Here is a 13,990-nt window from a genome sequence, read left to right on the forward strand (position 1 = left end):
TATATGTGCTTGGTGCTAACCTCCATGAGGGCGATAAACAATTCGCTTGGCGCATTGATGGTTTCATCTTTTTGCTCATATACATGCTGCAAATTTCACAATTTAGCTTCGGAACTGTTTTTAGGACTATGTAGCCTAGAAAATATCTTATTGATACCAACTCTATGTTTATTTCGCAAGAGGTTTTAAAAGAGTCCTTTTCGAAATAATCCACAAGGTTGGTATCAAAGTCAAATTTTCCGCATGATTTGAACTATCCGAGGTATTGTTAATGAACTCTTCACAAAAGTGTGCTCGTCAAAATCAACTTCACAATTACCCAAAGTGGAGGAACGAACTATCTTTGTGTTTAAAATTCTGGCAAAGATGTTATTTATTTCGGCAAGAGAAGGATTCCTATTGTTCCCTCCTTTTTGCCTCACAACTGCAAAAGTATTTTCAAGACAATCTTGATTAAGAGATTTTGTAATAATAAAAAACTTTTCAGAATCGGTTAAATGTCTTCAGCCAGAAGAAGCGTTGCCTATAAAGTTAATTCTATGCCTTCGAGAAAATAAACACGCTTCTTTAAATTTACGAATTTTACATCCTTTATGTAAGCTAAGAAGGATGCAATGATTTTATAAGGCTCATTATTTATTTGTAAGGCAGATCTGAACGAATTATCACTATACAGAGTATGGCTATTCATGCTATCAAAAATTTGATCGACTTTTTGAATAAATTGGGCTGTCGATAGAGCCACATCTTTCGATGTCTTTTTGAATTGCACAGTTTCGCAAACAGTTTTCAACGCTGCCTGAACATATGGTGCTTAGTTAACTTAGGGCACATTTTAGTTACAGCCTGATTTTTCATCTTATATATAAGGTCCTGTGTCCGCTTCGCTGGTCAACACAATTTAACAACATAAAAGTCAATGTTGCAACATTTTTCAAATATATGGAAGTATAGAAAGATGGTGATTTAACACTTTTCCAGTTTGACTTTTCCACTTGCGCAGCACAATCCAGCCGTTTCTCTTTTAAACTTTAACGCACTGCAATATCGGTATAAAGTCGCCATTGGTCCAATATCTAAATTTTCATTATCACTGTAGTTCGCAGTGGGTTATATTGGAATGCCAAGCGATTGAATGATGCCAATGATCTCCATGTGCTCATTTGTCTTTCTTCGCTTAAGTTTTGTGAATATACGTTTGTCCATGAAATTAACTGAGCAGAGAACACTAAGGTTTACATAATATGTGAAAAAACTTAATTCATTTGGAAATGATAAATGAGAACCACAAAAATTGAGTTAAAATGCTATGGTAGCGTGTTTGTCAGTGTGATGAGGTAGCAAATCACTTTATTTGCGACAATATTGCAAATTTCTTACGGATCCCTAATTTTTTCAAAATAAATTATAGCCTATTTAACTCCACGATAATGTAGCTTTCTAGTGGTGAAAGAATTTTTTAAATCGGACCAGTAGTTCCGGAGCCTATTCGCTGCAAAAAAACAAAAAACAAATTTTACCTCTTTATAATATTACTATAGAAAATGAATGGCAAAATGTTTTGGTAAGCGCATAACTCAACAACGCCTGGACCGATTTTGATGAAATTTTTTCTGTGTATTCCAGGGGGTTGGAGGATGGTTTACATTCACAATATGTTAAAATAATATTTATTATTTTTGAGGTGTTTAATGTTTTAATAATTTTATTTTTTCGCCTATACATTACAAACTTAGTAGGTAACTATACATATGTCTAGAACTGAGTAAATTATGTACAGAAATGATAAAATCATGTTTGGCAGACGACGTTGTTGGAACATAGGCCGTAGTACAGTGAATGTTAGAAGAGTACGTTGCCATCTGGTGGCGAAGCGGGAATCGCAGCAACTTTGCTTGAAGGTGGTCGAACAGTCCATTCAGCACTAAAATTTGCCATTAAATATGCAAAGCAATGAAACTCCAACCTGCAACGTTTCGAAGAACTCTGCAATGGCAAAGGTTTTGCAGCAATGTAAATTGATTTTTTGGGATGAATGCACGATGGCACATAAAAAATCTTTGGAGGCTTTGGACAGAACCTTCAAAGATCTACGGAGCAATAATAACCGATTTGTTGGTGCAATGATTTTATTAGCAGGAGATTTTCGTCAAACATTGCCAGCGATTCCACGATCAACGCCAGCTGATGAACTCAATGCATGTCTAAAGTCCTCCAATTTGTGGAAACATGTCAAAGTACTTCATTTAAGCAAGAATATGCGTGTCGAGTTGCAAAATGACCAATCTGGAAACATATTTTCTAAACAATTCATTGACATTGGTAATGGCAAATTTCCTATAGACATGTTCACTGCTGCCCATGCCAAATGAACCACATAAATTCTTACTGATATTGTTTAATAGTGTTACTGTCGTAATTGTTTAATTAATCTATACTTCTATACTAATATTATAAAGAGGTAAAATTTGGTTTGTTTGCAACGAACAGGCTCCGGAACTACTGGTCAGATTTTAAAAATTCTTTCACCGATAGAAAGCTATATTATCGTGGAGTAAAATAGGCTATAATTTATTTTGAAAAAAATTAGGGATCCGTAAGAAAATTGCAATATTGTCGCATATAAAGTGAGTTGCTACCTCATCACACTGACAAACATAGCATTTTAACTCAATTTTTGTGGTTTTCATTTATCATTTCCAAGTGAATTAAGTTTTTTCACATATTATGCAAACCTTATTGTTCTCTTCTCAGTTAATTTCATGGACAAACGGGTATTGTGTTCACTGTGAAATTGTGAAAAAAAGAATTTTTATTCAATTTAAGTTGAACTGTGAAAATTATGTGGATCGTGCATTTGAGGATAAATTCACCACTCTGTCCATAGTCCAAAATGCTTAGAGGACGACGTGCAAACCTTGGCTGCAGACATCCAAGCCAGCAACAAGTATATTCACAAGACTTAAGCGAAGAAAGACAAATGAGCACATGGAGATCATTGGCATCATTCAATCGCTTGGCATTCCAATATAACCCACTGCGAACTACAGTGATAATGAAAATTTAGATATTGGACCAATGGCGACTATATACCGATATTGCAGTGCGTTAAAGTTTAAAAGAGAAACGGCTGGATTGTGCTGCGCAAGTGGAAAAGTCAAACTGGAAAAGTGTTAAATCACCATCTGTTGGCTGAAGCCAGTTTTTCTTTTTATTTTTTGAATTGTTAAAATAAGTCTTATTGAATTGAATTTGAAGTTTACTGTAAGTTAGTTTAGGGCGAAGGCGGGAGCGCAATAAAGCTTTCGTTCGCTCTCTGCGAGTTCGCTCCGTCTTCGCTACCCTTCGGTAAGCTAGGCTTAAGTATGATTGTGGAGAATAGAGCATTAGTTGACATTGAGTTTTACCGAGCGCACGCATTATTTTCGTTTCGTTTTGCCAAAATAAAAACATTAATTAGCCACCCAAATTTTCGGAATTTAATATTTAGAAAAACGCTTCTAATTTTTCATGGCGCCCCCGGGTGGACTAATTAATTAAATAAAAGGCAACAATTTTTTAAAGTGACAGTGACACAAATAACAAACAATTGCAAGTGATTTTTTTTCTTGTGGTTTTTTTGCTATAAAAATTGCACAAAAATATAAAGTTCTTGTGAAGTACATACAAGTTGCCCGCGACGTGTGGTGTTTTTAATTATTAAAAAACAACAACAAATTCACTCGTGCCGGTCGCGAAATTTAATACCCTAATTCGACGTTTCTGCCACCGACGAGGGATGCCCTGCGATTGTTCAAGTTGCAAAAGGAAAGTGGCAGCAGGATTGAAAGATCCAAACGAAGAACCAAAGGTATTTGTGCAAAAAATTGAAAGCTGAGTTTTGACAAAAAACTAGAAATATTTGTTAATTGTCTAGTGCTGAAAAATTGCACCTCGCTTTCAATTCTTGGCACATATGTACAAAATAGTAGAGCTAGATTGCATGCAAAATAAAATTTAAACAATTTTAATAATTTCAAAGAGTAGCAAATATTACAGCCATTATATATATATAAATACCTAATATATTTACAAGTGCTAAATTGATATATACTATTTGAACCAATTTGGATGCAACTTTTGTTAAATTGTGTTAAATTATTGCAATCACTGTCGCCCCCCTTGTTTTTAATTATCGTTAAAACCTCGCAAGTTAATAGTTGGGAAGTTAATCTGAGCCGTTATACACAAATAAATAAGCCCTTATATACAAGCAGCTGCAGCGGTAAACTTTTTCGTTTTCGCTTGGTCGCCGCTAGCAGCGTTGTTGTTGTTGTTGGGTTCTTGTCATTTGGGCGCGCTACAGGTTAACGGACCGTCAAGTGACGCGCTACCCCGCATTCGGTTGGGTATATTGTTTTTCGCCGTCGTTTGCACCCACTATTAATTTTGATACTTCGTGCCTCGATATTCAATTTAAAAATTATTTTCGTTGTTTCTCGCATCTAAATAATTATTTAATAATAATAATTATTTAATAATTTTTTTTCGAACAAATTTAATATTTTATAAATTATTATTTTTTGTGGTTTAATTCGAAAATTAATTTCATTTAAATTTTTCACACTTGGTCCTTTAATAATTTACTTTAATAAATTTGGTTTTTGATAATTTAATTCAAAAATGAGCCAAGAAAAGCCAAAAAGTAACCTGCTTGAAGACTTGAAAGCCAAGTTACAAAATCGAGTAAAAAGCATTCGCCGATTAAGTGATCGACTCGATTCTGGCGCGATCGCGATTAAAGAAGAAGAATTAAAATGTAGATTAGATACGTTAAACGCTGCAATTAATAAGGCAAATCTATTGCAAGAAGAGATAGAAGATATAGATGATGGCGATGAATTTAGAGATGAGTTGGAGGAGCTATCAATTGTTACCAAGGCAAAATTAATGTCGCTTTTGTCGGCCTTGAAGACAGCAAGCGATCCAAAAATTTCCGGATCAGCTTCTGTAGCCCCAACTCGAGCTCGACTTCCGAATTTGGCCTTGCCAAAGTTCAGCGGCAAATATTCGGAGTTTAAAAATTTCATCAGCCTTTTTGAAACTCTCGTTCATCAAGACGACAGCATTCCAGTTATCGAGAAATTTAACCACCTAATTTCGTGTCTCTCCGGTGAAGCCTTAGGGACTATTAAGGCTTATCAAGTCACCGCGAGCAATTATGAGAAGGCTATGGCCAGCCTTAAAAAAGTCTACGATAACGAATGCTTGATTTTTATGAATAATATCTCAACATTGTTCACTCTTCCAAAAATTACGCACCAATCAGCGTCTTCCTTAAGAAGCCTTATCGATACCGTTTCATCAATTTATGGATCGTTGTTATCGATAGGAGATGATACAAAAATATCCAATGCAATGTTGATTTATCTCGTCTTGAACAGAGTAGACCCAGTGACTAAACAAAAATGGGAAGAACAGCTCGATTATGAAACTTTGCCGCTTTGGTCCGATTGTGAGAAGATGTTGAATCGCCGATATCAGCATTTATCTGCTGAGGAAACATCAAAACCAAAGCAAGATAAATTAATTCCGAGCAAACATAATCGAAGCTCGTTTTCGTGTTCTTCGACCAACACTAAGTCCGTGCAAAGTTGTAGCTATTGCAATGCTGGAGACCATGTCCTAGCGAACTGCAGTCCGTTTGGTCGGCTGTCAGTAATGCAAAGGTTCGATTTTGTTAAATCTGCGTCTTTGTGCATAAATTGTCTGCGAAAGGGTCATACGGTTTCCAAATGCAAGAGTAGTAAATGTCGAGTTTGTGGTCGCTCGCATCACGTTTTACTGCACAGGTATACCGTCTCCGAGAATAGTTTAGCGTTGCCACCACCCCAAGAGAGTCTGTCTCCCTCTAAAAGTCAGGATCAGCCTTCCACGTCACATGTTATGCATGCGACATCGTTGGACAGGGTGATTTTGGCCACGTCGATCGTAAGTGTCCGCACGAAAAGCGGTGAATACATTTTGGCTCGAGCCCTTCTTGACTCTGGGTCTCAAGCCAATTTCGTTACAGAAGACCTTGCTCGCCGCTTACAGATCCGTAAAGAGGAATCGTGTATCAACTTACTTGGTATTGGCGAATCCAATTCTCAAGTTAAGAAAAAGGTACACACAGTGGTGAAGTCGCGAATAAATGGTAGTGAATTTTCGTTCGATTTTTGGATTTTGAAATCGATATCCGGATATCATCCGGACCAGTCTGTGAATATCAGTGACTGGAAAATTCCAAAGAACGTACCATTAGCAGACCCCTATTTCTACAAGCCACAAAGAATAGATATGTTGATAGGAGCAGAATCATTTTTCGAGCTTTTAGCTGTTGGTCAAATTAAGCAAGGTCCTGACTATCCAACTCTTCAAAAGACCCTACTTGGATGGGTTGTTTCAGGCAGATACAAGGCGTCTGCCCCAAGAGATGTTGTGAATAGTTTCAGTTGTAGTGAAGAGCTATTAGTATCGATTGATAGCACACTACAAAAGTTTTGGTCACTGGAAGAAATGCCATCTATAAAGAAAATTCTATCACCTGAGCATAAGTTGTGTGAAAAACACTATAGAAAGACCACTCAGGTTTTGCCATCAGGTCGGTTTGAAGTTAGATTGCCGTTTAAATCTGATCCCACTGGATTGGGCAACTCATTCGAGGTTGCAAAAAGGAGATTTCTGTTGCTCGAAAGAAGGTTGTCGCGAGATCCTGAATTAAAGAAAATGTATCTCGAGTTCATGGAAGAATACCTCGCGTTAGGTCATATGTCTCCTACAGACAATAGAGTTCCTTTGACTCCACATTATGTTATTCCGCATCAGTGTGTCCTTAGGCCCCAGAGTACGTCTACTAAGTTGCGTGTCGTGTTTGACGCCTCTTGCAAAACGTCATCTCAGGTGTCCCTAAATGATATCTTGATGGTAGGCCCAACTATCCAAGATGAGTTATACTCCACACTGCTCCGCTTCCGGCTGCACAGGTTTGCTCTGACAGCCGATGTTAAAAAAATGTATCGTCAAGTAATGGTAAATGAAGCGGATAGGCCATTTCAACTCATAGTGTGGAGAAGAGACCCCTCAGAATCCTTGAGATTATACCAGCTCAACACCGTAACATATGGAACTGGTCCAGCTCCATATCTAGCGATTCGGTGTTTAAAAAGGTTGAGTGAATCTGCCAAACTTTCATTCCCTAGAGCTGCTGAAGTGATTGGATCCGACTTTTACGTCGATGATATGCTAACTGGTGCTGCATGCGTCGAGGAGCTCAGATCTATTAGGTCTGAAGTGTCTCAGGTTCTTCAAACCGCCGGGTTTGAATTGACAAAGTGGTTTTCGAACTCACCTGAGGTCACCGCATCTGAGAGCACAGTTAAATCCATACCGATCTCGGATTCAGAGTCGACGAAGGCGTTAGGCATATCGTGGTTGCCTAACGAAGATTCTTTCAAGTTTGAAATTGACAATTCCGTCATGGGTCTCAGAGCGACAAAGCGGAACATACTATCGGTGACATCGAAGCTGTTCGACCCCCTCGGCTTGCTTAGTCCTATCGTAATCAGAGGAAAAATCCTATTGCAGGAACTCTGGCTGAACAAGTTGGATTGGGATGAGTCGATTCCTGTGCATTTGGAAACTGCGTGGAATAAGTTGAAAAATACATTGTCTCGTTTGGAAGAGATAACAATTCCGCGGTATGTGCACACCGATCCGATGTCACCGGTTCAATTGCATGCCTTTGCCGACGCATCCATGAGAGCTTATGGAGCTTGCGTCTATATTCGTAGCAAAACTGCAGAAGGTATTAAACTGTCATTACTGACGTCAAAATCTAAAGTAGCGCCGCTCAAGACTAAAACGCTCCCAAGGCTTGAGTTATGTGCCGCTCACCTTCTCGCAGATCTCTGTCACAGAATCAAACCCCTATTAAAGGTCCCTATCGAACGGATAGTCTATTGGTCAGACTCGGAAGTTACGTTGCATTGGATTCGATCCCATCCGTCTTCTTTGTCGATATTCGTCTCGAATAGGGTAGCGGAGATTCAGGAGTGGTCAGGAGAAGCTACGTGGCGGCATGTCCCAACTAACCAGAACCCAGCAGATATTGTATCAAGAGGTTGTGACATAGAGGAAATTAGCGATTCAATCTGGTTTACTGGACCATCCTTTTTGAAGAATGGAGAAGAGACCTGGCCCAGAAATTCACATTTCGTTCTCGATGAAAAGGTCCTAATTGAAGAATCAAGGAAGACTGTGGTAACGATGGCCGCCACGGTACGGAAGTCGGAACTGGTAGATGTCATCGAGGGATTTTCGTCACACCTCAAGCTGCTTAGAGTGTTCGGTTACATGTTCCGCTTTATAAGGAAATGCAGAGACAAGAGTATAGTTTTTGAAAAAACTCTGTCTCCGAATGAGTACAACGAAGCCTTCTTAAAAATTGTCGAGACCATCCAGAAACACGAGTATCACGAAGTTCTTGAAAAAGTTCGGAAGAACTCCAGAGTTGGCCCAAGTCTTCAACGATTGAACCCATTCATTCATGAAGACTCAGGCACTTGGTGTAATTTTTCGTTGTTGCGAGTTGGGGGGCGATTAGCAAATGCTCCTATAACGTACGATGCCAAGTTTCCCCTGCTGTTGACAAAATGCTCCCAATTTGTGCAGAGCTATGTCCGGCATTTGCATCTAACCAATTTTCATGTCGGGCCACGAGCACTTGTGAGTCTCCTTCGACAGCGTATTTGGATCGTAAACGCTCAGGAGGTCTGCAGTCAAATAGTTCGATCATGTATTCGCTGCTTTAAATGCAAGCCTCGACTAATGACGCAAATTATGGGAAATTTACCCGCAGATCGTCTCCGTGCTCTCCGCCCATTTAGTATCTGTGGCGTTGATTTTTGTGGCCCCGTCTATACGACATTGAAAATTCGTGGAAGGCCTCCGTATAAGTCCTACATAGCGCTTTTTGTGTGTTTTGCGTCCAAAGCGGTTCATTTAGAAATTGTGTCAGACTTAACCACTAACTCCTTCTTATTGGCTTTCCAAAGGTTCGTTGGGCGCCGAGGATGCCCTCGCACAGTCCACTGCGACAACGCGACGAACTTCGTCGGAGCGAGTCGCCACTTCCAGGGCCTTCGGGAGCGCATAGAGAAGGAGGCAGACGCCATTCGAGAATTCGCGTCAAGAAGCGGATGCGAGTTTGCATTCACACCGCCTCGGGCTCCGCACATGGGCGGGCTTTGGGAGGCAGGTGTGAAAACTGCAAAGCACCTACTCCTACGAGCGGTGGGCAGCGCGCTCCTAACCGCAGAAGAGCTGGAGACGGTGCTCGTCGGGATCGAGGCGGCGATGAACTCCCGGCCGCTAGGCGCGCTATCCAACGATCCCAGCGACGGAGAAGCGCTAACACCAGGGCACCTGCTGACAGGCGGGCCGCTATTCCCCATCCCAGCACTCCGGACCCCGGACCAGGCGGGTCTCAGTTGCTTGCGGCGATGGCAACTTGTCTCGTCAGCCAGGCAAATGTTCTGGCGGCGATGGTCCCTGGATTATGTGCTGGGCCTGCAAATTCGGGGCAAGTGGCACCAGGAGCAGCCCAACATCCAGGAAGGACAACTGGTCGTCGTCGCCGAGGACAACCTGCCGCCTCAACAATGGCTGATAGGGAGGATCATCGCCACTCACGCAGGAGAGGACGGCATGGTCAGGGTCGTCGAAGTGAGGACCAGCGGAGGAGGAATTTTTAAGCGGGCCATCCATAAATTGGCGCCGCTTCCAGTTTGTTGAAGCCGGATGGGCCTTCAACGGGGCCGGTGTTGGCTGAAGCCAGTTTTTCTTTTTATTTTTTGAATTGTTAAAATAAGTCTTATTGAATTGAATTTGAAGTTTACTGTAAGTTAGTTTAGGGCGAAGGCGGGAGCGCAATAAAGCTTTCGTTCGCTCTCTGCGAGTTCGCTCCGTCTTCGCCAACCTTCGGTAAGCTAGGCTTAAGTATGATTGTGGAGAATAGAGCATTCGTTGAAATTGAGTCTTACCGAGCGCACGCATTATTTTCGTTTCGTTTTGCCAAAATAAAAACATTAATTAGCCACCCAAATTTTCGGAATTTAATATTTAGAAAAACGCTTCTAATTTTTCACCATCTTTCTATACTTCCATATATTATGTTGTTAAATTGTGTTGACCAGCGAAGCGGGCACAGGACCTCTAGTTCTATATAAATAATTTGATATTTTCTATGACAGCTTTTTGATATAGTAGTCCAATATTTTCTCGTTTTAAGGGTATAGTGTTCTAAAAGTCATGCTCGGATAAAAACAAATTCGATTGTAGTTCAAAATCACCATCTGGAAGAAATCAAGTCGATATGATCAAAAACAACGGAGAAATAATTTTTTTTTAATCTTTCATATGGGAGCTTTTCGATACAGACGCCCGTTACGACTTAAATACTGCGTGCAATAACTACACAACTTTCCTGGTTTTTTTCATTTTGAGAGAGCGACAAAATCTTACAGATTGCGGGGATCCATTATTCCAAAAAATGTTTCCTTCTTCATCTTAATTTAACGCTGGTCATACTTTCTAAATTAACGAATATTTCCTCCTGTAACAATAAATTTCGGCTAGCTCTATGATTAAAAAAAATTTCGTAGAGCAATTTCTGCAACTGTTACTTTCGCTGTTATTCCCACAGGCCTCAAGTGTAATTTTGTTTCCTGTACTTTGTGGTAGTTTGGGTAGATATGCCAATTAAGTATTTTACTTATTTGACGAATTTCATGGTAAAATTGTTTGTTAATTAATTTTCTAGCAAAAATTCCAATGTATCAATTATGGTGAGAGGTATTGCTTCTGCTGTTAGAAGCTTTCTTTGAGCTTCAGCTACCTGTCTTCCTGACGTACGATTATTATACCCTTGCAGAGCAAAAGGGTGTTATAATTTCAGTCAGAAGTTTGCAACGCAGTGAAGGAGACACCTCAGACCCCATAAAGTATATATATTCTTGATCAGCAGAATCGAAATATAGCTGTACGTCTGTCCGTCTGTCCGTCTGTCCATCTGTCCATCTGTCCATCTGTCCGTCTGTCCGTTTTCGCGCAAACTAGTCTCTCAGTTTTAAAGCTATCGTGCTAAAACTTTCCCAAAAGTTGTGTAGTTGTTGCACGCAGTATATAAGTCGGAACGGGCCGGATCGGCCGACTATATCGGATAGCTCCGAAACAAGAGAATGAAATTAAAAATTCTCACTCTGTTGTTTTTGATCAGATCGACTTGAATTCTTCAAGATGGCGTTTTCTAACTGTTATTGAATTTCGGATTAAATTTGAGCAAAATCGGATAACTCTATCATATAGCTGCCATAGGAGAGATAAAAAAATATATATAGAATTAATGGAAATAAATTGATAGCATCGTTGTTTTTTATCCCACGAGCATGATTTTTTGAATATCAAGTTTTTTAACAACCCTTATATTAAGAAAAAAGTTTCATAAAAATCGGACAACTGTATCTTATATCTGCCATAGGAAAGATCGAAAAATCTATATAGAAATAACGGAAATAAAATTATAACATCATTGGTTTTTATTTGATAAGCATGATTTTTGAAATTTAAAGTTGTCTAACGACTCTTGAATTACGAATTAAATTTGATGAAAATCGGACAACTATATCATATAGCTCCCATATGATCTATAGTCGAAAATATGCAAAATGAATAGAAAAATCGTCTTAGCTTCGATGTTGTTTAGCCTTTTGATGACTGCAAGGGTATATAAGCTTCGGCTTGCCGAAGCTAGCTTCCTTTCTTGTTTTAAAGTAGAAATGCTGTATTATTTCCATTCGATTTTTTTACTGATATTGTTACTGAGTGTATCAAAAGTTTGGTATCACTGTCATTTGTAACTGCTTGTCATGTCCTGCTTTTCGCGCGGTGGAGTTGCCGGCTAGTCAACGTTATCCCAGGGAGGGGAACAACCACGAATATTTCCACGCAGCAGACAAAACAAAAACAATTTTCAAACTTGGACAATGGCTAATTTTCACACAACGGATTTTGGAACATCTAGACTGGACTACACGGCCAAATTTACAGTCCTTGGAGTCTCTCCCAACCATGAGTGGATCCTAGGGCATGCCTCGGACACAACTCCCAACTTTAAGTTGTGGGTCGTGGCATCTTGCCTAACTCACCTCATCCCCCCAACACAAAGTTCTACTCGCAGAAATTCATTTTTTCCATTTCGATATAATTTCGATTCTTGTCCTTAAATACTAACATAATAATACACCTAGCCACGGTACCGAAGGACGAATTACAAGGAACATATATGTACTTATATATAGAGATAAATAAATAAATAGTAATAAATAAATAGTAATAAATAAATTGTAATAAATAAATAATCAATAATTATGGCGAGTATCACACGTGATTATTTGGAGTAAATACTTGGGAAAAAATAAATAAATAATTAAATATGTGACGACAGAATATTATTTCATTTTTTATTTAAATTTTTGTGTTGGACAAAATTCTTATTTTGACAATTTTACGTTAGGGTGGTTTTTGTTATACTTAAATCTAATTCATTTTAATAAATAACTTGCGATGGCAATTATGCAGCTAAGCTAAGAGCTAGCATTAAGATAACATAAATATCTGCTGCGGCTGGATGACCCGACAACCTTCTTTTTGAGCAGTTCGTAAGGCTCCATCGCCGTTGATATATCCCAAATATCGTAGGTATTTGAAACAAAATTTGGATTTTTGCATACCGATCGTCAAATTTGCTTTACTTAAATACTCTGCCACTTCTTTCAGCAATATGCAGTGTTCTTCGAAGGTCTTGGATATCATCAGCAAATCATCCAGGTACACAAACACTCGACTGCGCAGTCGCTGTGGGATCACCTTATCCATCACCCTACATAATCTCTGAGACGAATTACAGTGGTCGGCCCGCGATTGTAAAAGCCGTGGTGGACGACTTTTCTCATCCAGCTCCACTTGCCAAAAGGCATGCTTTAGGTCGATGCTGCTGATAAAAATCGTATCATCTACTCGGCTTTAAATCGACTCGATATTTTGTAATGGGTAAGCGTCCTTTACGGCCACGGCATTCAGCTTCCTTGCGTCTAAACATAGTCTGTTCTTTCCAGGTTTCTGAACCAACGTCGTCCGATTGTTCCATAGACTTTCACTCATTTCAATAATTCATCCACTCCAGCGAATAATAACTGCTGCTTTGCCGGAGATTCTGGGAAAAATCGTTCCTTAACGTGTACTGTGCCTTCAACCAACTGGATCGTGTGTTCTTCTACTCGGGTGAGTCCTAATCCTTGTTTTTTGTACGTTAGAAAACATGCTCTGGATTTTTCTAGTTTCTCGGTCTGCTCTGATGATAATGTATAAGGTTCTATTGGATCTTCTTTGGTCAGGAACTCTGATTCCATCTGCTGTAGGGATTCCACCCCGACTACTTCTGGTGCTAATTTAAACTTTCTCCAAAAATCTAGGCCAAGTATAATTTTTGTTTCAATGATGGACACAGCAGAATTGGTACTCGTTGTGAAATCTCATTTGATTGTGGGGGGGTGGACTTCCTTCTTGATAGTACGATCACTCGAAAAAGAAAATGTATGACTTGCGTGTCGCGGAAATAAAGAACTTTATTGAACTTGAAAATAAATGACTTTATTGGCACAGGTCAGTTTTTACACTACTTGAATGTAAATCCAGGAGAGGGCGGCAGAGCGGTGTGGAGACAATTAGCAGACCGAGAGAGCGAGATGAGAGCTCATCTGGAGAGAACTGCTCTCTGGTCTGTTAATTGTTACACTGCCATAAAAAAGTGTCCCGTCTTGGCGCGGACATTCTGGTGGTTGGATGGTATGTTGTCCTCTTTGACAACCACCATATCGCCAACTTGGATATTCCGGTTTGGAGCTTGCCATTT

At 39.6% G+C, this 13,990-nt stretch overlaps 1 protein-coding gene across 1 annotated transcript; it reads left to right on the forward strand.

Moving 5' to 3' along the window:
• Positions 1–3,562: 3,562 nt before the first annotated feature.
• On the forward strand, positions 3,563–12,966 carry LOC122320330. Its single transcript, XM_043208524.1, has 3 exons — positions 3,563–3,850; positions 9,075–9,536; positions 12,856–12,966. The coding sequence occupies exons 1-3, from the start codon at positions 3,779–3,781 to the stop codon at positions 12,964–12,966; spliced, it is 645 nt and encodes a 214-aa protein (XP_043064459.1). The 5' UTR covers positions 3,563–3,778.
• Positions 12,967–13,990: the final 1,024 nt, after the last annotated feature.

This window comes from Drosophila ficusphila, unplaced genomic scaffold (assembly GCF_018152265.1).
Source record: "Drosophila ficusphila isolate 14025-0441.05 unplaced genomic scaffold, ASM1815226v1 contig_470, whole genome shotgun sequence".
In the NCBI taxonomy this organism is placed as follows: Eukaryota; Metazoa; Arthropoda; class Insecta; order Diptera; family Drosophilidae; genus Drosophila; species Drosophila ficusphila.

Coding starts and splice junctions, on each gene's coding strand:
- LOC122320330 (XM_043208524.1), top strand. CDS start 3,779: ATGCCCTGCGATTGTTCAAGTTGCAAAAGGAAAGTGGCAGCAGGATTG. Junction 3,851..9,074: donor ATCCAAACGAAGAACCAAAG/GTATTTGTGCAA, acceptor GGCTTTCCAAAG/GTTCGTTGGGCGCCGAGGAT. Junction 9,537..12,855: donor CGGCGATGGCAACTTGTCTC/GTCAGCCAGGCA, acceptor CACTTCTTTCAG/CAATATGCAGTGTTCTTCGA.